The 24,504-nt window shown below is 41.2% G+C and overlaps 2 protein-coding genes across 7 annotated transcripts in view; one reads left to right on the plus strand and one right to left on the minus strand.

Moving 5' to 3' along the window:
• The window catches only part of ankrd13b (ankyrin repeat domain 13B), a 37,402-nt gene extending 24,276 nt beyond the window's left edge, over nucleotides 1-13,126 (plus strand). For 2 of the 5 annotated variants that reach the window (XM_055196706.2, XM_055196702.2), the window contains exons 2-15: nucleotides 2,229-2,364; nucleotides 2,439-2,563; nucleotides 2,974-3,019; nucleotides 3,146-3,289; nucleotides 3,583-3,814; nucleotides 4,020-4,086; nucleotides 7,757-7,838; nucleotides 8,065-8,129; nucleotides 8,220-8,356; nucleotides 8,450-8,607; nucleotides 8,767-8,961; nucleotides 9,213-9,376; nucleotides 11,679-11,755; nucleotides 12,301-13,126. In XM_055196706.2, coding sequence (XP_055052681.1) covers nucleotides 2,474-2,563; nucleotides 2,974-3,019; nucleotides 3,146-3,289; nucleotides 3,583-3,814; nucleotides 4,020-4,086; nucleotides 7,757-7,838; nucleotides 8,065-8,129; nucleotides 8,220-8,356; nucleotides 8,450-8,607; nucleotides 8,767-8,961; nucleotides 9,213-9,376; nucleotides 11,679-11,755; nucleotides 12,301-12,496 — 1,653 coding nt within the window. In that variant the 5' untranslated portion in view covers nucleotides 2,229-2,364; nucleotides 2,439-2,473 and the 3' untranslated portion in view covers nucleotides 12,497-13,126. Of the gene's footprint in view, nucleotides 1-2,228; nucleotides 2,365-2,438; nucleotides 2,564-2,973; nucleotides 3,020-3,145; nucleotides 3,290-3,582; nucleotides 3,815-4,019; nucleotides 4,087-7,756; nucleotides 7,839-8,064; nucleotides 8,130-8,219; nucleotides 8,357-8,449; nucleotides 8,608-8,766; nucleotides 8,962-9,212; nucleotides 9,377-11,678; nucleotides 11,890-12,300 lie in introns of all 5 variants that reach the window. The other 3 variants (XM_055196704.2, XM_055196705.2, XM_055196703.2) reach the window with 3 other exon arrangements.
• A 3,666-nt stretch (nucleotides 13,127-16,792) lies between these two features.
• Nucleotides 16,793-24,504, minus strand: part of ssh2a (slingshot protein phosphatase 2a) — a 28,406-nt gene continuing 20,694 nt past the window's right edge. For both annotated transcript variants that reach the window (XM_055196710.2, XM_055196708.2), the window contains 7 exons: nucleotides 22,675-22,768; nucleotides 22,287-22,415; nucleotides 21,492-21,538; nucleotides 21,245-21,391; nucleotides 20,426-20,626; nucleotides 19,145-20,000; nucleotides 16,793-18,499 (listed from right to left, as the gene is read on the minus strand). In XM_055196710.2, coding sequence (XP_055052685.2) covers nucleotides 17,216-18,499; nucleotides 19,145-20,000; nucleotides 20,426-20,626; nucleotides 21,245-21,391; nucleotides 21,492-21,538; nucleotides 22,287-22,415; nucleotides 22,675-22,768 — 2,758 coding nt within the window. In that variant the 3' untranslated portion in view covers nucleotides 16,793-17,215. The remainder of the gene's footprint in view (nucleotides 18,500-19,144; nucleotides 20,001-20,425; nucleotides 20,627-21,244; nucleotides 21,392-21,491; nucleotides 21,539-22,286; nucleotides 22,416-22,674; nucleotides 22,769-24,504) is intronic.

The following is a 24,504-nucleotide window of genomic DNA, read 5'->3' on the forward strand; positions in this document are numbered from 1 at the left end:
AACCAATGAGAGTCTCAGCTTTCATCCCCTTTAAAAGCAAGTTGCGCTGGCGCTATGTCTAATCCCTATTTAGATGACGAACTTTGGAAACTGAAAAACTAAGCGGAGGAAGAAGATCCCCAGTTTAAGATTAATGTTAAATAATTGTGTTGTTTTTCACTTGTATTGAAATTGTTATTTTTTTATTAAAACCTTTAAAACCCGTTTTCTTTTAGTCATTGAAGTAAAAAAGCAGGCTTGTAATTGCTTTAAATGTATGGTTATCCAATATCATAAAAAAATAATTTACAAGTATGTAAGATAAGGTTTGTACTCTAAAAATACTTTATTTGTAACAAACAGGAGATAAAGATTTACAAACGGCTCTCCGCACGTTTCAGCACTTTGGACAGCGTTTTTTTAGCAAAGAGTTTTTTTAAGCATTATTTAAAAATGTTTCTCATCTCACCATATCCGTAGGTACAGAGTCATCATATACAATAAATCTGTGAGGTAGCATTAAAAAAACATTTAAAAACAGATGCATTTGTTTAAAGCAAAGCATTTATTTACATACCAGGCTGCAGGTGAAGCAGCTCTTTGCGCCTTCTAACGTCTCATAATTAGTCCTCATTTATGTCCAAGAGACTCAATAATAATCTTTTATATTTAAAAGCATTTTTGTGCTGCTGAGCATTCATGTACTTTGTGATAAGCAAACCCGCGTTGTCCGCTTATAGGCGCATATTATGCGCTCTTTAAATAACATAAAACATATTGCGCCATTGACTTTAGACTTTAGACCAGGTTTTTGTTGGTCAATGGTGTAGTCTATTTTAGTTGCCTCAAAATAGCAACGCGCCAACAATGCGCCTGAACACACCTCATTTTCAGACCAGAACGCCCATGGGCGCAAAAGAGGGCGCAAATGCATTTGCTATTTAAACAACGCGGCGCTAAACGTGAAAATTAGGGTGGAAACTAGCGAAAGACACTTGCGTCGCGCATTGCGCTGCATTGCGCCGGGTGTAAGATAGAGCCCTCAGTCTCACCGGGAAGATGTTGAAGTGGGAAAATGTATAAAAAGTTACAGAAAGGAGTGGGAAAGTGACCCTGGCCTGAAGCAATGCATAATGCCATCTAAATCGGACAATAGGGCAAATTCTGCAACACGGACTCCGGAACGCACGTTTTTGTTGCTTGCCACACATCAATTAATACCGTGGATGAATTATTGTAGCATTTCAGGTGCACAGAACCAAATGTTCGGCTGTCATTAAGTCAATTCTGGCACCATGAAGCCAGACTGTACATATTTCTGCAAAAGCTCAGATGTTCATAGTGTACTTCAGCATCCTTGCCAATTAAAGGCTGGGTGCACGATCTCTGAAAGCCAATGTTGATATTTGAAATCACCTAAACAAACACGCCCCTACTCCAATAGAATCTGGACCTTCTTTTGATAGACTCGCCCCAAACATACGCAACCCAGGCAATGCTGTTAGTTAGTAGACACGCCCCTTACTGCTGATTGGCTACAAGTTTGTTTTGGTACTCGGCCCGACTCCCTTTTCCAAAGCATTTCTCAAAAATTGTGCACCCCGCCTTTAACATACAACCAACATGCAGTTTTTCATTTTCCATTTGTGTGGCTGCGTCTAAAATGTGACCATACTACACTGACAGTATGCAGTATGTATAATATCATCCAAAACAAACCTGCTTGTCCTCTGCCAGGTCGCAGAAGCCAAATCCTATATCAGCATTCTTGCGTGTATAATATGCAAATTGTCTGTATGCATTGAATACCCAGATGACCTACATCGTTTGCTAAAGTGTGCAATAAATGTGCTAAAATGTGCAATTTGATAGTCCTATTCTGCAAAATATGTAGTAAGCAGTCAAGATTTACAGTTTAATATTGAAAGAGTTTCCAGTAACAATTTATTTGTCATGTGCTGAGTGATAAGACACAATAACAGGCTACATACTGCATTTAATGTTTAATATAGAGTTATGTAAAATGAGATTTGGGACTTACACGGAGGACAGTTTTTATTACCTTGTGTCTGGTTGGGACATGAGTTTAAAGCTATGTTTATGGCCCTTGTTATTGAGAAAAAACCAAAGAGGAAATTATTTGGGTATGACAGAGCGACACAGTCCAGGTCAGACTCGTTTGAAAGAACCTACATACCTAGCATGAGCACCATAGCTCAAAATGTTTTTTTATATTTAATATTTTATAGGTAGATTTAGAAGTTTTAGACCCAAGGGGTCGGACTCCTTTGCACCTGGCAGTGACGCTAGACCACCTGGACTGTGCCCGTCTATTACTCCAGCATGGCGCCGACGTCAGCAAAGAAAACCGAAACGGCTGGACAGGTAACACAGCAAGAAAACGTGAGATCATTTAGCGTTTCGGCATCATGTTTAACCTCACTTACGGTATCTATCAGTGTTGCAGGAAGCCATCAGCACACGTGACCCCGAGATGGTGAGGCTGGCGCTGCGTTACCGTGACTACCAGCGCACCGCTAAACGATTGGCCGGGATCCCACGGCTGCTGGAGAGACTGCGACAGGTCAGACTCAGATGTGTGTCTTAATAAACCCTGAGCCGGCTAATGAGTAAATAACAATTCATGAGATCACCCACCGGCTTAACAAACAGGATCTTAACAAGCACCTGCTGCCCGCACACCTGAGCCCCTCATTCCTGTAGATCAATGCATACGGATACACAAACAAAACGTTTATATGATAGTTGATGGGTAACCTACAGGTCCATTGTCTTTCCTTTATCGCTACCTTTCGTCAACCCCAGGTAACCTTTTGACCCTCTTCCTTAAGTTTATGATGGATGTCTGATCCCCCTGTTTTTCCACAGCACTCTTTGGGAGTTTTATTATTCATGTCTATCCCTGCAGCGCGAACCTTCTCTCTCGACCTCCCGTTGGATGCTCACATTTACTTTTCTCTCTCTCTCTTTTAGGCACAGGATTTTTATGTGGAGATGAAATGGGAGTTTACGAGCTGGGGTAGGTCGTAACTGCTGTAAGCAAGCATAACTGAGAGTTCATATGTTTGTCCAATGATTTCCTCTTTACACTTCCTCAAAGCCCACTTTGCATTGACGACTATTGAACTTTCTACCTTTCTTTTAGTTCCACTAGTGTCTCGTATCTGTCCGAGTGACACATATCGGGTGTGGAAGAGTGGTCAGTGCCTGCGGGTGGATACTACACTCATGGGATTTGAACAAATGACCTGGCAAAGAGGCAATCGCAGTTTCATATTCAAGGGTCAAGGTGTGTGTGTGGGGGTCTGGTTCACAGTTTTTTTTTTTTTATAATAATAATTAAGATTAGCCAAATGGGGATATTTTGAACAATTGTGAATGATAGGACTTCCAATTCTACCAAAATATATGCTGATTGCGTTTATTTTGTCTCTTGGTCTCTTCTTTTGTTGTCAATGCCACCTCTCATTCACTGATCTTTCAATTGAGTCTTAATTGGCATGTAATAAACCTCACTTCTATTTCCCCTCAGTCTCTAATTGTCTTTCCTCTATTCTGTCTTTCTCTTCACCTGTCATTTAGACTCTAGCGCTACGGTAATGGAAGTGGATCATGACAGACAGCTGGTGTTCTGCGAGACGCTCCCAAGCCTGTCTTCCTCTTCTTCCTCACCTGCCTCCCCTTCCTCTAGGCAGTGCACTACCTCTTTAAACCTTCTCGGGGCGCTGCAGCCCAGCGACAAACAGGTGGCGGCACGTCTATCTGCTCCTGTGGTTGCCACGCAGCTTGATCCCAGGAACATCTCTTTTGAGAGGTAGAGCTATTGACAAGTCATTGTCGCTTATGGAAAATATGGGCATTTTAACCTTTCATTGTGGCTTCATCACACCATAGAAAGTGAAGCCAACAAAGTGAGCCAGCACTTTCAAAGTGTCATCATAAAATGTGTAATATCGGACTCATCTTTGTGTTCACTGCACTTGGGCCATCTTGTAAACGTGCCTGCTTTGTCTGTGCAGGAATAAAACTGGGATTCTTGGCTGGAGGAGTGAAAAGACAGAGATGGTGAATGGGTACGAATCAAAGGTATTTATTAAATTATTATTTTATCATCGTTTGACGAATAACTACTTCCGTTTAGATGATAACCAAACAAATATTTAAAAAGTACAATTTCTCAGTAGATATGCAATAATAAGTTTAAATTTATGTGATTTGGACGCGATTATCATTTAAGAGCTTAACTCTACTCAATCACTCCCATTCCCAGCGGATGCAGATGCATCGGATTGTGGGATATCAAAGACAGTGATGGATACATCTATTAAAATTGAACAAAAGAAGCTCTCTCAGGAAAATATTGGATTCAGATCTGTTGATGTCTTCCATCCTTGGAATGCATTCTATAAAGGAAGCATTTTTAGCTTTTGGATGTGGCGTCAGTCTTCTTTGTGCCAGTGTTAAAGCGCAATGTTAACTGCAACATGCAAATAATGCCATGTTGTGAACAAAACACATTCTATAATCATCCTAATTTGCATAAAAAGGATATATGTTTCCATTGAAAGGAATGACACTGTCAAATGTGAAAGCTGCTCTACTTAAAACAAGTTTTATAAAACTTAAATTTTTTTCACCTTAAAGAGTAACTAAACCCTTAACCAACTTTTTTTAGTTAATGATCTGTAAGAATGATGCTTTATTAGTGCTGTTCATTGATTTTAGTAAGTTTTTTGACATTTGGATATAAAGTGTTTCAATACTACAATATATGGTGTAAAAACGTCTGAGTGCTGCCCTCTTCAGGATGAACGGTGGCTACTGCAGTTGAATTTTCCTATTGGATGTTGGGTCCAAAAAGTAACTTGTGACGTAAGCAGATTCAAGCTCACCATGCTCTTGTTACGATCTCACCACATGATTGGTACGAGCTTAGTTCATCCCCTCTATCTCCTTTGGGATCTGCCCACTTTTCTTGCATTTTTCAAATATTGCCAGTGGGTGGAGTCAGGCTCTGACCAGGGGTTTAGTTACGCTTTAAGTATAATAAAATATTTAAACATTTTCAACTAAAATTTTTAATTAAAATTAGAAAATTTAAGTTGGAAAAAACTTTGGCTGCGTCTGAAATCGCATACTGTGACAGTAGGTACTGAATTAGATGAAGTTCTCATCGACAGTTAAAACAGTATGTTCTATATAGTATGAATATGGATAGTAGGAATGAATTCAGACGTACTACATTCGCCATGTTGATACATCACGTGACATATGTCATCATTACAAGTTAGTCGTTTACCGGAATGACGTTAAACTAGCGCAATTTAACCACAAGGGACAGCTGTTTAATATATGTAAGTCTCCAGTTACTCTTCATTGTCCTTTCTGAATAAAGGTAAAAGACACAGAAATTCTGTCAATATATTAAAGAGTAACTAAACCCTAAACCAACTTTTTTTAGTTGATCTGTAAGAATGATGCTTTATTAGTGCTGTTCATTGATTTGAGTAACTTTTTTGACATTTGGGTATTAAGTGTTTCAATGCTACAATATATGTTGTAAAACGTCTGAGTGCTGCCCTCTTCAGGTTGAACGGTGGCTACTGCAGTTGAATTTTCCTATTGGATGTTGCGGTACCGCGTGATGTAAGTGGTACGATCCTACGTAAGCAAGTTCAAGCTCCTCACGCCCTTGGTACGAGCTCAGTTCGTCCCCTCTATCTCCGTTGGGATCTGCCCACTTTTCTTGCATTTTTCAAATATTGCCAGTGGGTGGAGTCAGGCTCTGACCAGGGGTTTAGTTAAGCTTTAATATATTTGTTTAAACCTTCTTTATCTGGGTAAAAAACTGCTGCACTTGACATATATGCATGCTGTCGTTCATACAATTCGTTTTATGTGCACGTAAGGACTTATGCCGAGTTCAGACGGCACGATTTTCAAAGTAGTCAGGTCACAGATCTTTTCACACAGCATGACTTTCTGGGGTAGCGTTCAGTCGCTGCTGTGTTGACACTGCACGATGGATCGGTGACAGTTGTTTTTACACTGCAAGCTTTACTATATAGAATTTCACTTAAGAAGTGACAAGGAAACAACGCAAGGGTCACGCGTGCAAGACCGGAGTTCTTATGTAAGACTGGGATTATTATTAAGAATGGTAGCCTGCAAATTGAATGTGCGCTCATTTGCAACGAAAAGACGAGGAAAAGAAAAGATTATGGAGGAGGAAATGATTGGAGAGACTACTCCCCGAACTTCCAGCTGCCCTGTATGTTGCTCTCTCATTGGCTGTAGGTCATCGCCGATGTTATTTTCAGTCAGAACACATTTCACACAGCATGATTTTGAATCGCCGACAGGTCCAGATATCTACAAGCACCGATTTCTGAACAAGCACAGATTTGCCTGTGATTTCGGGCATTTGTCTGCGATTTCTCAAAACATGTCAGCGAGTCAAAATCAGGACTAAAATTGTGCAGTCTGAACTCGGCAATAGGTGAAAATCGCTGTGGAGTTTAATGTTGCGTTCACACCAACTGCGGTAGAGGTGTCAAGCGCGAGTGTTTTTAATGTTAAGTCAATGTGAAGACACGTTGACGCGCATCACGAATAAGGCAATTAGCGAGGCGCGGTAGACACTATTCCACCTCATTCACACGTCAAGTTCGCGTGAATTGAGCATCTGCCGCGGTACGCACGAATGGTGCTTTTTGTGCATTTTGTGTTTGACGCGAATTTGCGGCTGACGCCCGAGTTGAAACATTTGGTGGATTTTCGTGCCGTGTTAACCAATCAGGAGCCTGCTTGCTGCTGTGGCGGCAGCCCCGCCCGGAGTCACTCATTCAACATGGAGGAACGCTTGATATTGTCCGTAAGCAGTCACCCGGAGCTATACGACACAAGTTCTTATTTCTATAGAGACAGGAATAAAAAGGACCTCGCTTGGAAGAGTGTCAGTGAAGACATTGGGCAACCTGGTAAGTTGTAAATACAAATTTCACTTTTGAGTCAAGTGACGTTTATCGACCCGCGTCATTTCTGCCGTTTCCCCTATAGTAAGGTTACCAAATCCAAACTGGTAACTCTCTCGATGAATGCACAATCAACATCAGCCATCTTGCAAACAGACAACCGCATAGCACTTGCCCCTCCCACAAGAAGCAGATTTCGCCTCTGATGTGCGTCAAATGCTTGCTTTTTCCGTGCGTCTACTTCGCTCTTGACGCGCGAATGCATTCAAAATGTTCAAGCGGCAAACTAGAAGCAGTAGACGCGATTTTGACGCCTTAAACGCGGCTGGTGTGAACCCACGGTAATACTGTCCGAGAGCATTCGCTAAATATTATCTAATGTTTGACGTAGTTGGTGTTTTCGGCTTTGACATCTGAGCTCTTCATGTATATGAAAGTATTTATTTCACAATGAACACATAAGTATATAATTTTTATGTTATACTGTAGCTATACTTAGGCAGAAGTGTACACTCATCAAAATCACTAATCCACTGTAGTTGAAGGTTTGGCTCATGAATATTAATTATGGTTTTTGACTGGTTGCTCTCAGGAGGTTACCAAGCAACGTCTGCATGACCCATTAATATTCATGCAATATGCCTTAATTTTGTATGATGTTACACAGTTGCAAACTTTTGTATGCTTCTGTTCATTGCCTTGAATGAAGGGATTAGAAAGAGCCAATGAAATGAATTAATAAAAACTCATATGTTCTGTGTTGTTCAATGTCTCGTCTTTAGGTTTATTGCGCCTCTAACGTAGAATTGATCACGCGGACACGTACTGACCATCTCACCGACCAGAACAAAACAAAAGCTAAAGGTACGTCACTGACCAGTTTGTCCTTTCCAAAGACTTTTGCTATTCCATAAGACATGAATTCATGAAAAAATTTGAAGTGTGTGCACTGGTGGGCATCCCATAGCGAAAATGACACTTCATGATTTCCCTGCCCACTTACATTATTCCCAAACAAACAACGCCTGTGCCTTTCTGCTGTTGTGGGTGCTTGCTGTACTGTGACCCGCTGTGTTTTGTTTTGTATCAGGCGGTAAGACGCCTCTGCAGTCATTCCTGGGTATTGCCGAACAGCATGTGGGGCCAAACAATGGAGTGAGTGAACAGATGTCTTTCTTTAGATGTCTTTCTATTATTACGTTATTTCTGAAGCCTCGAGTGTGTATATGTGTGTGTGTTTCACAGCACACTATGGTGACTCAGATATCGTGCCCTGTTACGAACCCTTCGGCCCTGACGGCTGAGGAATACTTTAATCCCAGTCTGAGTCAGAGTCCGAGAGACATCGGCCAGCCCTGTCACCTCACCACCAAAACGCAAAGGTACTGCTTTAAACCAAAACTGCTTTCATTATGAAACTAATGTTTGGTTGACTGTGGCAAACTTTGTGGTTTTGTGTCTGTATGTTTACCCAGATTCAAAGCTAAGCTTTGGTTGTGTGAATCGCATCCTTTATCTCTGGCGGAGCAGGTCGTTCCTATCATTGACCTCATGGCCATCTCCAACGCCCTGTTTGCTAAACTTCGGGATTTTATCACCTTACGCCTGCCCCCTGGATTCCCTGTCAAGATAGGTAAAAAGAGCAAAAACTTGCAGTTAATAAAAGATGCATTTTAATATCTACGTTTTGAGTAAACCACATTCCTTTGGCATTTTCCTATTGAATTTATCACCAGGTTAGAAACACTCATGTTGTTTTAAGCTATTGAGCTAATGCATCTCATCACCTCAGAAATTCCCATCTATCACATCCTGAACGCTCGCATCACCTTCGGGAACCTGAATGGCTGCGAGGAGGGTGGAGTGCTTCGGGTGGAGGGTGAAGGACAGAAGGAGAGTCCCAAGACTGAGACACCGTCTCCAGGCAGCGACTCCTCCAGCGTATCCAGCTCCAGTTCCACGAGTATGAATCAACCTGCCTACAAATGTGATTATTGCAAAGCATTAAAGATGATATAACAGATGAAGAAATGCAACGCTACAAAGTAATAACATTCTTTAAGACAAAGCACTTGCTGTTTGTAATAGCAAGCGATGAATTGATTGAATAAATGTTTAATGATTGTATTGCATATTGCACCGCTTAAAATACTGATGTAAATCTGTTTGTCAATATATTTGATCCCATAAACCAAGTGCAGCATGCATCATTGTGTATGTGTGTGATTCATGTATCAGACTCAGGTCGTGGATGGGAGATTCCACCCAGTGTGTTTGAAGCACCGCGAGGCTACAGCGTGTTAGGAGGAAACCAGAGGCAGAACATAAGAGAAGAAGAAGATGACCTGCTGCAGTACGCCATACAACAGAGTCTGATAGAAGCTGGATCAGAGTATGACCAGGTCTGACATGAGCATGCGGGCTTTTACGCGCTAACAGATGGGCATGTCAACAAAATCCAGAAATATACATTATATTAACACTGTGTCCAACCAAGCGTCATGTGCGAGGCATCATGTTTCTGTCCTTACTGAGGGGCCGTTTACACGACACTAAAAATGTGAAACTGTTTATGCGTTTTGGCTGTTCATTTATATGACAACTGTGTTTTGAAGTGCAGTTTTCAGGGTTGCCAGGTCTTCATGGCAAAACCAGCCCAATGCAGTGTTACTATTTTACAGTCACTGTTTTGCATTCCAAACTGTTTCTTGTTGTTAACTGCGTAGTAGGAATCATAAACAGAGTCGGTTTCCAAAAATAAAATCATCATGCCTTAAGATGGACAGCTGAAGAACAAAATACTTCCAACTTGAACCTGCAGAAAAAAACAACCGACGGCAAGAGTTAAAAAAAAAGCACAATTCCGTGGGACTTGGCAATCCGTCAATGACATTGCTGGCTAATGGCACACGTTTACGCAGATGTGCGCTTTAACAATCGTTTTTTTGTACATTGTTGTCATGTAAATCTAATGTTAAGTAACAAAATTGCAGCCAACCTCAAAATTGATGTTTGACATATTGTTATATGGAAGCAGGTTTGTAAAGAACTTTTTTGAAGCTTAAAAAGTAGGCGGTGCCTGCCGTTGGAATCTTGGCTGCACATCACTGCGCATAAACCGAAATAACTGAATAACCGGATAACTGAAAAATGGGTAAAGAGGGGGGAAATGGGTGAAGCTGAGGTGGCTGGTTACTACTGTCAAGGGGGTGACATTTTACTAACTCATCCGTTTAAATTACATTAAAGGTGCAGTGTGTAAATTTTAGCGGAATCTAGTGGTGAGGTTGCGAATTGCAACATACGGCTCAGTCCACTGCTCACCTCTTGCTTTTGAAACACATAAGAAAAGCTATGGCAGCCACCACCTGACAAACATGAAACATTGGAGGCAACTTAGTAAAAAAGTTTGTCCGTTAAGGGCTTCTGTAGAAACATGGCTGCACAAAATGGCGGCTTCCATGTAAGGGGACCCTCTGTGTACGCAGATAAAACGTCTCCTTCTAAGGCAATAAACACATAACAGTTCATTATGAAAGGTCTTTATACACCCCTGATAATTTAGTTTTGTATATTTTTTTGCATTTCTGTCAAGAGATCCTTCAAAAAATTAGACACTGCACCTTTAAAGAGCACCCATTGTCCGTTTCACGTTTTTAAATATCCTTTGGTAAGTGTGTATTAGTACATGTTAACGATATGCAAAAGGTACATACCCCAAAATAAACTATGACGCGATTTATCGTCTCCAACGTAAATCTCTTTTATTTTTTCTTGGACTGCAACAAACACACGGATTGTAGGCAACAGTTTACTTCCTGGGATTGGTGATGTAGACAAGACCGGCATTATCATAATTCCTCCCGCTTCAGACTCACAGCCTGTAAATTAACTCCTGTTAGCATTGCATTGTGCGTGAATCTTTCAAACATGGTAAGGAGCGTCACATTTCCGGCTGACGTCAGAGGTACTCAGGCCAATCACAACCTACAGATTAGCTGGCCAATCAGGGCCACAGCGCTTCTCAAATCTGTGCGTTTCAAAAAGAGAGTGAAACTGGAGCTACAAAAATGTACGGTATGTGGAAAATAATGTGTTTTTTAACCATAAACGACGCGAACACATTGTATTATACCAAATACCCGAAATAACGTGTTTTTTAGCAATGAAATAGGTGCTCTTTAAGCCTTAAATTTCTGCATAAATAAGGGCGTGGCCACTTGAATGACAGGTGAACTGTCACTACTGTCACCTCAGCTCTACCCCACGCCTTTATGCCCATTTTCGGTTATCCGCTAGTGATACGCGGTGTCGTGCTGCCAAGATATAGACTGAAGGCCCCGACAACTATAGCCCTGTCCCAAATGGCACACTCCGCACTTGTGGACTTCGTCAGAGTCCACACTTTGATGACATCATGTAGTGCAGACCATAGGGACCCTTGAGGCGTGTCCAAGAGGGCGCACTGGAGTCGTATTTAAATTGGGACAGGCTCGAGCGTCATGTCAATAGGCACGACGTCCATATATGTTTACAGTCTATTGTTGACAATCACAAATTAAGCCGATCAAAAATGGCAATTGGTTCCAAAAAAACATCAACATGCAAGAGTTACGATGTATTAGCTTTTCTATTATTGTGTCAAACGTAATTAGGCCACAATGTACCTTCTCACACATTCCTCATTTATCTCCATCACTGCAGGTGACCATCTGGGAAGCTTTGACCAACAGTAAACCAGGGACACACCCTTCGCCCTGTGACCCGAACCGCCTTGAAAGGTCTGCAGTCAGTATTCCTCTTCTTCCGCCTCCTGCTGACACATCTCATCCACAACAGTCAGCGACAGAATCACACACCCATCACATTTACTGAAGCTATTCACACAGGCTTGACTGTCAATACACAGTACTGGGTAAAGCTCATAGAAATTCACAGAGGTTTACAACCTCTTTTTGATCTTCACAGAGTTTAAAACGGGTCGAGTTGCCTCGCCTGCAGCAGCCGACTTGAATGAGAAACAGTTGTGCGTGTCATTATTCTTAAAGCTTTTATAGCTAAAACAAGACTGCACTTCTTTTATCTATCACTCAGTTATTTAAAGGCTTGAATATAATTTTATGTGAATTTATGTGTGCTATTTAAGCTGTTAAGGTCTTGATATCTTTATATCTGCAATGGGAATACTATAACCAAGAGTCTGTGAAAAATCTTTATTTGTGATTTACTGTGTTTTCTAGATAAATCATCCTACATAAAGAACATTCTGTGAAAATGTATAGCTTTAATATTGATTTACAGAAGTCTCTTTTCTCCCATTACCCAGAACCCCACAGCACAAACCCAGCCCTGCGGAGAGCCCTCGAAGCACACCGACCAATAAGCCACCACGCAGCTACAACGAGCAGCTGCGTTTAGCCATGGAGCTGTCCGCCCGCGAACAGGAAGAGGCGGAGCTTCGTCAAAGACGAGAAGAAGAGGAGCTGCAACATATCATACAGCTGTCACTCATGGAGAAGTGACAAAGCTCCAGGGCCTACGGGAAACTAAGGGGTGGGAGGAGCATGCCTGGGGATATACAACGAACGTGAGCTGCGATTGGTCGATTGGTTCAAATGCCCCGTCCTCTTCTTCCACTTGCTCAGATCTCTGGGCTTGTCTTCACTTTGAAAGTTTACAACCACCACACACTACGAACTAAACCCACTAACTGACCAGTACCAATCTGGTGCTCTCTTGGACAGCAGGGCCAGTCTGTGCTGCGTACCTTAGCGTTGTTTTTAAAAGCCATCATCCCATCGCTCAGCCAGAGACTCGGTGGTAGTGCTGAATTCAGAAGGAAATGTTAAATGTCACGTTTTAGTTTTACGCAGGCACATTTTGGTTTTAAACAGGCACATTGCCTCTTCTTGGAAAGGGGATGGAGAATAGAGGCACATTACAATAGAGGAAAACATGTTTGTAAAAGCAATGTTTGATTTCTCTAGTGTGTAAGCACCCTGAAGGGAACATCTGACAGCTGATCGGCAGCTATTCTCTGTTCTTTATGTCAACAGCATGATTTATTATTATTATTATTACTATCATCAGCCAGATTGATTATTACTAATTATGTAATATGAACTGAAACTAATACAGAAAAGATAACCATTTTCAGGTACATAAATGATTCTTTTCAATATGAATCAGATCTGTGCAATATTCATTATTTATTTCCTACATGCAACGAATGCATCAAATACATACAACGCAGTGTGCACGCTTTAAAAAAAATGGTGCTAACGTGACCTTTCTTATCAACTCTTGGGTACGTGAATCGGTGTAATCTGTCGGTTGAATCTGTTGAATCACTCAACAACAAACAAACGAGTCCTTGTTTTGTTTAAGTTTCCTTCACGGCATCAATTCAGTGCTTCCTTCAACATTACCATTAAAGCTTATTGCCCTTAACAGATTGGTCTTTGGTGTGAAACACCTGCGGTAGTTCATCAAAAATCTAATTGTGCTTTCATAAAAGGTGGCAGATCTAGAATAAAACCATTTGCTCACAGAGATAAAGCCCTGAGATACAACGAAATGTTTTGGAGAATCTTAAAATAGATGTTTCTCGGGTTTATTTTGAGCCTGAGTGATGTGCCTTCAGGGTTTGAAGTATCAGGTGAGCCTGAAAAACAAGAAAACACGGCCATACAGAAAAGCACAAGGCATTGGGAAACATTGATGTTTTCAGAGAAAAATATACGAGTCTGTTCAGTGGTGAAGCTCTGAACAAACATATAGGTGGGATTTTAGAGAGAATTGCAATTGGGTTCTTTCACTGAAGAAATGTTTGATATAAATCAACAGTTTAGGACAACATTATGAGAACATTATTTATATTTAAAGTTTTTTTTTTTTGGTTGACGCAGTGGTTTGTGTGGAGTGCTGCTGTAGTGTTGTATGTGTGGCTAAATTATATCATTCACATTTTTAAGTCATTCTGAATAAAGAATAAAGTTTCAAACGTTGTCATTTAATGCAAATTAAATGTTTGATCAAAGCTAAGTGCTAACAGAAAGATATTCATTTAGCACCGTGGTGTTACCATCTGACACCATCATACTGTTACTAGTCTACATTTATTGATATTTATGGGTACCACGGGAGCACTAAGTTATATTAATAGGGTTCTTCCAAGATATGGTATTAGCTTAAGGACTTCTTGTTGTTTTTAGAAGTCATATTTATATAGTTGATATTATAGACACTTTCTTCAATCAGATCAGTTGATCTTTAAATATTATTGGAACTTTATTTTATCCCTATTTTATTCCTCATTGGCTGGAGGAACTTAAAGAGGCCATGGCATGAAAATCAGACTTTTTTCATGTTTAAGTGCTATAATTGGGTCCCCAGTGCTTCTATCAACCTAGAAAATGTGAAAAAGATCAACCCAGTAACTTAGTTTTGGTATTCTCTACAAGCACATGAAAAAATAGGTCGTTGAAATGTGGCTCCCCTTGTGATGTCATAAGGAGCTCTTATTATAATAATACCACCCCTTAATCTGTACTATCCAACCACAGCACTGCCATTTAGTGCAGAGAAAAGCACAATTGAGTTTTAATTGTTACAAACTATCATCATTGTGATCAGTGTTTGAATTTCATCAGCTCATTTGCATTTTAAAGGACACACCTAAAACGGCACATTTTTGCACACACCTATAAAGTGACAATTTTAACACGTTATAATAAATTATTTATATGGTGTTTTGAGCTAAAACTTCAAATATGGACACCAAAGAATTATTTGACATCTTAAAAAAGTCTTGTGCCATGGCCCCTTTAAGTAAAAAGTTGCATGTAGCTCTCAATTCTCACTTTGTTTAACGTGACAAATTAAAGAAATCCACATAAAAATCGTTTGTGTTGCATAACTTAGTCTGTTAAACAAGCAACGAAAAATAAAGCTATGAGGTTAGTAGTTTGCGGGGGAATTACAGGGCGTTCCAACTTTTTTTGGGGGGGGCTTCTAAGTTGATAAAAGGCTCTCGCAGTACTTTGACGTCATCATAACGTCTGTTCTTGCAGCGCCGCTGTTGGAAAAAAAAAATCACAGAATTCTAAATCCTGACAAAAAATATATATTAATTGTTTATCATGTGACCACTGTAAAAACAAAATGCAGCAAATGTTAAAAAAATGTAACCTACTATTTTGACAAAGTTTTAGCTTGTGATAAGTTGACATAACTTAAAAGAAATAAATTAAACAATTTCAACTTGATTTTATTAGTTAAAGTAACGTAAATATATATATGTTGATTGGACAAAAACGCTGCGTATTGTTTACAGTTTACAATATATCAGAAAAATGAGAACTCTGGCAAAATGGACAACTATGTTTTTTATGTAGCAGTAAAATTAAATGTTTTTGAGGTTAAACATGTAAATGTGCTATTAAATTATTTAAATATTTACTTAAAATCTCTGGGGTAGGCCTATTTCAAGAAAAATACTACAAAATACTAATTTAAGTCAGTCGATGTAGGTACTGGAAGGAGAATATTCAAACATAAAAGCCACTGGTGCCAGATGGAGTTGAAAATGAACTTGAATAAATTTAACACTTCATCGCCACTGCTTCACTAATAAGCACCAGGGGTGTACTTGGTTTAAAGCGAAGACGACGTGAAATAAATTGCAATAGAACTTTACAAGTTATTTTTTAGCATGTTTAATTTCAATTTATGTCAATTTATCTTTTGATCAGGTGATTATAGTCCTACACTATCCATCTGTATGCTCTCTCCAGTTTAATCCTGATTTAAAATTTAATTACAACGATAAAAGAAAGAATAAATATTAAACAAACTAAATAATATAGCAAACACAACATTTAGTTCCTGTCAAACACATTACTGCACTGCTGCTGCTCTATGCCACCATGTGGCGCTATTGTTTAAACAGCAATGCTGCACCTCTAGGAATCAAAACACACACTGGACTTTCTCCGTACTAATCAGTAGGTGACCACTTTTTCCAAAATAAGCCTTGTTACTAGGAGAGGTAGTGGTGTTTTTGGAGTTGTATGGGGGGTAAATCTTGGTCAGGGTAAGTTACGTTTCGGAACAGGTGGGCATGATGGGACACATCATCAAAAGTGTGTCCTTACATTGGATGTTTTCGACATTTTAACGCTATAACTTACATGCATTCTCCGGAAGGGTGACCATCTGATGATCAGTCCTAAGCTCGTGTCACGTGCTCAACGGTTCTTCTTGAACTTTGCCCAGTTGATAAAGTTTACTGTCGACAGTTCTCGGAGCAGGGTTGACGTTTGTTTTTAGGGCAACCGGAAGTTAAGTTACTGGTTCCCTTTTATTTATTTATTTAAGGATAGCCCCTTGAGATGATCCATCTCTTTATCGAGGGGGTCCTATAAAAAATAAGACGTGTTTAACAAAAGTTTATTACACTTAACAGATAAGGTAAACTTCACAGGAGGCTAAATTCGGCTTTTAATATTTTCAGTAAACGCAGTTACACTTTAAAATTCATAAAATTTGTATTCAACAAGATTAACTTGTTGTACAAAACGTGTTACTATCTTTAGCTTTAGTTAAACACAGAGCTTATTTTTTAGAATATCCAAAGTCCCGCTAACTTATTAAAAAAAGTCCCGCTAACTTCTGGGTTGGCCTACAAAAATACGTCATCCCTGCGGCACAGACACGTAGATCATCTTTGATAAACATTAAAATTTCGTGCTCTGTAATAATGTGCCAGTCTTATTGACAATACAATATTGACCGTGACAGCATGAATGACAAAAGCATTTAAAATAGTGCAGTTTTATTATTTCATAATAGTCTTAGCTAAAGCACAGGATAAAAGAGTTCATGTCAAGTTTACATTGGTTTGCAAACAGACTCCTGACTCCACAAGCATACAGTCAACTCTACCGTTCAAACAGTGCAAAATATTCAAATAAAAATGCTATCTAAAAAAAACTTAAAACGATAAAAAAAAGAAAAACAAGAGAGTAAAGTGCACGTTTTTAAGAAAACAACTCACTTGTTTGCATTGCTTGCTACCTGAAAGAGTCTGAACACAACTCCACATTCATTCGCTCGCAAACGCCCTCATTCACACATACAGTAGCATATACACATCTGCAAACTTAGCTTAGACTTCACTGAACGAAACTTGCAGTCAGTCAACACGGCAACGACCGCACCATGTCGACGTTCGGTAATGGTCACATGGTGTTGTACAAAACACTCACTGTCTTTTTCTTATCCATTGCTTTGCGGAAACGCCGAACGGGGTGAGTTTTTGCATGTTGCGGTCGCGTTGACACGGCGGGTTGATGTTCAGGGGGACCGGCCCCACTTGCTTGTCTCGGCTCTGGGCATGAGGGTGAAATATGGGCGCAGTCTTTATTCCAGCCTGTCTCTATTAAATGTACACCAGATTCAGAAGAAAGACCCTGAGGTAGAACGCGCTGCTTTTTGTGAGCATCATCATGGCTGTGGGTGACCGGCAAAGAGTCAAATGTGGATAAAAAGCAAGAGGAGGCCTGAGGAAAGCCTGTGGCGGCGGGGTGAAAGTCCCAATCGCTCAAATCGTGAGTAGAGAGCTCCAGTCGGTCCAGTTTTGCGAGAGACGCCGAGCGTTTCATGAGCGAGGGAGGTGTGAGACCGGCCTGTCTAATTCGGGCTTCAATTTCCATGGCTCTCTGCCACACCGAAGGCGCTTTGGGATCCGAGGTGCGATGTTCGCCCTGTATATAGTCCCACTGGCCCTGGGGTGCCTGGCTGTCTTCTGACTGTCCCACACATAAACCTCCAGCCTCATATAAAAAAGCCTGGAGCTCTCGGAGGGTCTCCTGGATCTTTTGCAAGTCCTCACTGCTGCGTGCCAGTCGACCCTGGGGCTTTAATATCTCATCCACGTCCGTCTCCAACTCGGTCACACCCTCCAGCCACAGCAGAGATGAAGAGGCAGAGCTAGGCTCCAAAGTAGGGTTCGACGTGATCGGATCGACCTCCACGGAAACGCTGCCTTCTAGATACACAGAGAAGGACGGATCAGGAATTATTCCGGAATCCTCATCGTCGAGCACTTTGGTGTTTTCTTCCTTTCTGTCTGTAGGTTTTTGGGGCTCAGTTTGGGTTTGCGTCACATTGTTTTCTGGTTGACTGGTAGAGGACTGCAGCTCTGGACAGTCCGAACACGGAGAGGGGGGAGTAGAGCGAGAGGAAGTTACATCTTGACCCTGACGCAATATAAGCTCCAGTTGCTCGGTAGCCCGCCGCACAGTTCCTGAGGGCCTTTCGGAGGGGGAATGAGGATCTGAAGTGGTTTCCTCATCCACCTCCTCCAGTGTTGCTCCAGTTTGATGTGATTTTAATGTCAGTGGCGGGCTGCAGGTGTGCGATATGGATTCCAGTTCAGTAACTATATGACGCACAGACATGCTGTTGTCATGAAGAGGAGGGTGGGGCTCTGCATCACTATTGATTTCCGAGTAGGTGTGGCACTAGGGTAGACAACAGACAAAACTATTACAAGAGAGGACAAAAACATTTTTTTAAATTTACACAAAAGGAAGTAATGCAAAATGACCATAGAGTTCAATATTTATAATTTCTTGTTGCATACTTCGCATTTGAATCAATATAAAGGTGAATAAAAATACTTGGAGAGGACATAAACACGAAAAAAAATCTGATTTTCATGAAATTTGGCTCCCCTTGTGATGTCAGAAGGGGATAATGCCACCCCTTAATCTGCACTATCCAACCACAGCACTGCCATTTAGTGCAGAGATCAGCTCATTTGCATTTTAAAGGACACACCCAAAATGGCACATTTTTGCTCACACCTACAAAGTGGCAATTTTAACATGATGATAAATTATCTATATGATATTCTGAGCTAGAACTTCACATATGTACTCTGGGGACACAAGAAAATATTTGACATCCTAATAAAGTCTTGTGAAATGTCCTGTTCATATAAGTGCCATTCTGATTTATATCAGAAGGGGGCAGTGTTGCATTGACATCACTTGCCAACCATTACTGTGCCAAGACTTACAATTCATTCCCATTAGTTTCATAATGCCAGTTTATCTTTCATGACAAAAATGTGCAAGATTTTTAAAGCGGGGGCCAATTCTTACCTCATCTCCTTCTTCATCGAGGCCCTCCAAGGGTGGGGTGCATCTGGAGTGAGGCGACCGCACAGCGGTCTGACTGTCCTGAGACAGACATTGAAACTTCTCTCTGGCACTAAAAAAGTCTATGCTATCCGTGCTGAGGTGAGATGCATCAGCATCCGCTGCTTTCAAATCAGCAGCGGTCGGGTTGTTGTTATCATCATTGGAGCTGTGTGACAGTACCGCGGGGGCTTCTGAGGGGCTGTCAGCCTCGGGCGTGCTCGAAGACGGCAGATTTCCCTCCTCATTGTTGCTGACAGCATCCAGGCACAGTTCTAAGTTTTGCGACACAGTGGATTCCGACACTTGATAAGAGCCGTTTTGATCGGGCGTGTCTGGGGACAGCTCAACACAGTCTGTTTTTGGCTCAGGCACATGGTGAGATGACTGGGCATCGAGGTCTGTAGTTGTATCACCCTCCTGTTCAGGTGAAGGAGTGAGGAGGTGAAGAGAGGGTGGTGGGTGAGCATCAGCGACAGGCTCCGTCAATGCTACTTTCTTTGACATATTCTGCTCGGGTACCACTGTGGCCGCCCGCTGTCTGATGAGAGGCGGGAGGAACGGGTCTTCGTGAGAGGTAATAGTGTTTTCTTTTGATGTTTCACCTGTGGTTGTGCATGGAGGGATGTTGTCAACCACAGCATGCTGAGATTCAAGCACAGTCAGAGCCAGCATCTGCTGGATGGAAGGAGCACCATTATTGTTGTCATTTTGAGGGTCAGAGCGGTCCGGTGGGCGTGAAGCTTTACAGATCATCTCATGACCCTCCGCCAGGTAGCTGTCCGAGTGCGAACGCCACAGCTTATTATGCCTCTGTTTGCTGAAGGAACGGACACAAAAGCGAGAGAATGAGTTCAATGTGGACATTGAGGTTGGGTTAAACACTAAGGGCGGTGATTTTTCTTTTGCCAAAAGCACACAGCTTGAGAATGCAGACATGAAAGCAAAGTATGACAGCAAAAGCTGCACAACAAAAGGAATGCGGAGAGACGGCTACTCAGACGTAACATGCGCATCAAATGACAATAGCGATGAAACGCAATGCCATTGTATCAAATCCAGGAGTGTTTACTTTATTGAAACTTTAACCACAGTCTCTGTTGACCTTCTTTGAGAGTATTACTTATAATGCAGAGTCAAAGTGTGTCAGTAAGGCTATTATTTAGCTCTTTATTCAAAAGGTACGGGTGTGTGTGGGATCAAGAGGCAATTTCGGAACCATCGTGACCCATGTTTGGACCGTACCTGGCTAAAAGGATTCCCTGGTACTCCTCCAGCTGTTTCATGAACGATGGGTTGGGTTTGGTGACCGAGCGACGCTCCTTTACATGGTCAAAGGCTCTCTCCAGATCCCAGCCATACTCCTTCATGGCATAAGCGATCACGGTGGAGGCAGAACGACTCACTCCCATCTTACAGTGCACTAAACATTTGACCCCATCTCTTCTGCAGCACAAGAGTTCAATACAACACCATTTAACACGTTCATTTACCTTAAAGGGACACTCCACTTTTTTTGAAAATATGCTCATTTTCCAGCTCCCCTTTTGATTTTTACCGTTTTGGAATCTATTCAGCTGATCTCCAGGTCTGGCGCTACCACTTTTAGCATTGCTTAGCATAATCCATTGAATCGGATTAGACCATTAGCATCACGCTCAAAAATAGAGTTTCTTCTGTAGTTACATCGTGTACTAAGACCGACAGAAAATTAAAAGTTGTGATTTTCTAGGCAGATATGTCTAGGAACTATACTCTCATTCTGGCGTAATAGTCAAGGACTTTGCTGCCGTAACATGGCTCCAGCAGGCATAGTGATATTACGCACTGCCCGAAAATAGTCCCCTTGGTAACTTTCAATAGCAAGGTACTATTTTCAGGCGCTGCGTTATATCACTACGCTAAACTGGTACCACCAGACTCTTAACTCTAGGGGAGCTGGAAAATGAGCATATTTTCAAAAAAAGTGCACATTTGTTTTTGCTGGGCATTAAAATTGGTAGAGAATGGTGAGGTATTTTATTTATCTATCTGAAGTGGGCATTTACGAAGTGTGTTACTTACTTTGCTTTGGAAATGAACTTGTAAGTGTCGTTCCAATACTCCAAGAGGTTTGTAGCCTCCTCGTCATACACTCGGATGTTGTGGTACTCGAAAACCCCGGGAAAAAAATTATCAATCTCTCGCGTCACATTCAGGATGTAGCGGACTCTGAGGAAATGAGCGGGGTGGTGAGATTAACTATGACTGCATGCAGCTGACCGGATGTATTCATTCAAAAAGACTGGTCGGGGATAACATTGTTGCTTACCCACTGCTTTGAAGCTCCTCAAGGTTGGACGCATTCCACTCAGAACCCTTGAAAGACAACCAGAAAGTGAACGTTACATTTAGACTACTAAAGACTTTGAAGGGAAGGTATTTGATATGTGCTGAGAGCATTCAGTTAATATCATTAGGTTGCGTAAAGCTTTGTTAATACTAGACGTGTCCGCATGAACGCTTTGGTGGCGCGGCAAAAATGATGTCAACGCAGAGTGGGCGGTCGTGCACGTTGGGTGCGCGAGACCTCATTTCGCATGGAGGTGTGCACAGCAATTTTTGTAACTGCGCGAAAACCTTACCATTTAAAACACAAATTCTTTACATATGATTGAGAATCATTGGCTTATATTTGTAATAAATGTACCACTAGATGAGGAATAAAATACAAACCTTGAGATTTCTGTACTGTTTGTTTAGTAAAACGTTATTAAACATTAGAATTTCATTAAAGACATATTTAAGAGATTGACGTTTTATTCATGTTCCCATATTTATATCAAGCTCTGATGTTACAAGCACCAGGGTTGTTTCAGCGAACCTCTTCTTTGTTTTTGTCGACTCGATTGCTCGCGTCGCCCTCTGTCGTTTTAAAGAATCGTGCAACAGCAGGCGCTCAACTATAAACGCCTCGTCTATTTGTTGAGAAGCGCGATCAGCTGAGGCTCGCGTTGCGGACCAAAGCGCGAGTACAAACAAAGCATTAAGTGGCTTTTGCATCTGAGCTCCTCGGTTTTTATCAAAATCCCCACAAGTGTGATGGAAAAGGGGGTAAAAGACTGACCAGGTAAAGATGGTTGAAGATCTCGGTGGGACTGTCCATCTGCCCCAGGATGACGATCATCTCATTATCGATAAACTCCTTGAATTCCCGCAGGTTGCAGACCATCTGTATTTCCAGCTCCGTGCGGATCTAAGCACAAAACGTTGTTATCTAACCACGGCTACCAATGACATCACCAAATACTCAAGACTGGAAAGAAAATCAAATGCAATTTATGAATCAACCATTGCCACTTTTCTGAATACCAGATGTGAACGATCTTCTCTCAATATAAACAGTGGTGACAGCTCTGTCTGTTACTTGTTTAAAGAATCTACTTGTTGTATTAAATCCATCAAGACTTAATGGTTTAAGGACTTAATTTCAAGCAATGTGATTGTGTTTGTACCTCTTTCGAAGTGACGTTTTCCAGGTCCTTCTGCATCATGATCTCTCTCAGACGTGCCTTGATCAGTCTCTCTGTGCGCTCCCTCTCGGTTGGCCTGTGTGCATTAAATCCAGAGTTACAAACCACAGCACACTCACAGAAAAAAGGTACAAAAGCTGTCACTGGTGCGGTACCCTTTTAAAAAGTACGCCTTTGTACCTGCATATTAGTACATATTGATACTTTAAAGGTACCTAAATAGTACATATTAGGACATTTTTAAGGGTTACAGTCCCAGTGACAGCTTTTGTACCATTTGTACATTTTGATTTTGCCGTAGCTCAACTAGGCATCACCAAGGTCATGGGTTCGACTGTCATTACAAAAATATAGTTTGAATGCACTTTAAGTCAGCAAATGCATGAATGTAAATATAGTTATATTTCAGTGAGAGGTGTGGCCTCCCGTTACATGATTCTTTGTATGTCTGTGTCCTTTGGGTTTGGTGAATTTCTACTCAAACAAATCCAGACGGACACACAAAGACTTCCAATCCCAGCAAAGCCATAGCGTGCTTGTAAATGAAAGGTAAATATGCGTCATCTCTGGGCCTCTTTAGTTGGGTTCACCTTGGGACAAGTGCCTCTTCGCTGATAGCAACACCAGCTCTGATTGGACCCCGGGGAACACACTACGCTCTTAATCATTACCAGTAACCTTAATAACACAGCTTAATGTAGGTCAACACCATCAGCTGCTGACTGTGTACAAGAGGGTGATGTGTTCAACAGTCTGAGGGGTAAACCATCCAATTCTGATTGTTTCGCATTTCAATATGTGGCAAAGCGTGTTTGCATATACCGGCTTGATCGACTTTCCAAAGAAAAAAGTGCTTTGAACGGTCTCGGCCTGGCTGAGTAAACAATTTAACAAGTGTTGATAAATGTTCAGTCTAGGGGTGTCACAAATCTCCAAATCCACGATTCGATTACATTTTTTATTCTAATGTCACGATTCGATTCTCGATTTTTACCTTTTTTGGCATTTTTAGAGTAGACTTATGAAATATAATATCTCTATACCTCGTACCTGGAGATGCCCTGCCATGTCCGTCATGCTGCCAGTGGAAAAATGGTACACGCACACACATGATAAAATGAAACTTCCTGTCAGATGAACATCTGTCAGTACTTTGCACCTTAAAAACGCGCTTTTATTACCGCCAGACGAGATTGTGAGACTATACCCCAATAAGTCATGTTTAAATGCTTTTTTCATAACTCTTAAGCAACTGAAATAAGTTGTTGTGAAACTTAAACAGATCTCAGTTCAGAGAAATGGCCGGTTTTGGCACAGACACCAGCTGGCTGTAGCTAGCGAAGTTAGAAGAGGTTGACTCGCAGCACTCAACACGTGTTTTTTTTTCCATTTGGCAAGCCGACCGGATGTGACATGGGGGCGTGGCAGCATCGACAATTCCATTTTTTAATTCGAAGTTTGAGGTTATGACTTAATTTCGATAAATTTCGATTTCGTGACACCCTTAGTTCAGTTTGTTCTTCACACAAAAATACATCAGGACCTCTAAATATGTTAAAAATATGTTAATATAAACTTGTTTTATGATTGTCATTTCTGGACCCGTGGCCCGAAAAGTGGCCCGTTTTCTTTTGTCTAATTGAAGGTTGTGAATATAAATCTAAGTAACCAATTAGTAATTTTTATGTGAACTACACCTTTGCACCTGCATTTGGTTAACTGTTTACTCGCAGAAACAGCCAACAATCATCGTTCCACCCATGTAAACAGACCTTAACTACAGACCTTTCAACCCTTAAGGATTTCTATGTA

Source organism: Misgurnus anguillicaudatus, chromosome 24 (assembly GCF_027580225.2).
Source record: "Misgurnus anguillicaudatus chromosome 24, ASM2758022v2, whole genome shotgun sequence".
NCBI classification, from domain to species: domain Eukaryota; kingdom Metazoa; phylum Chordata; class Actinopteri; order Cypriniformes; family Cobitidae; genus Misgurnus; species Misgurnus anguillicaudatus.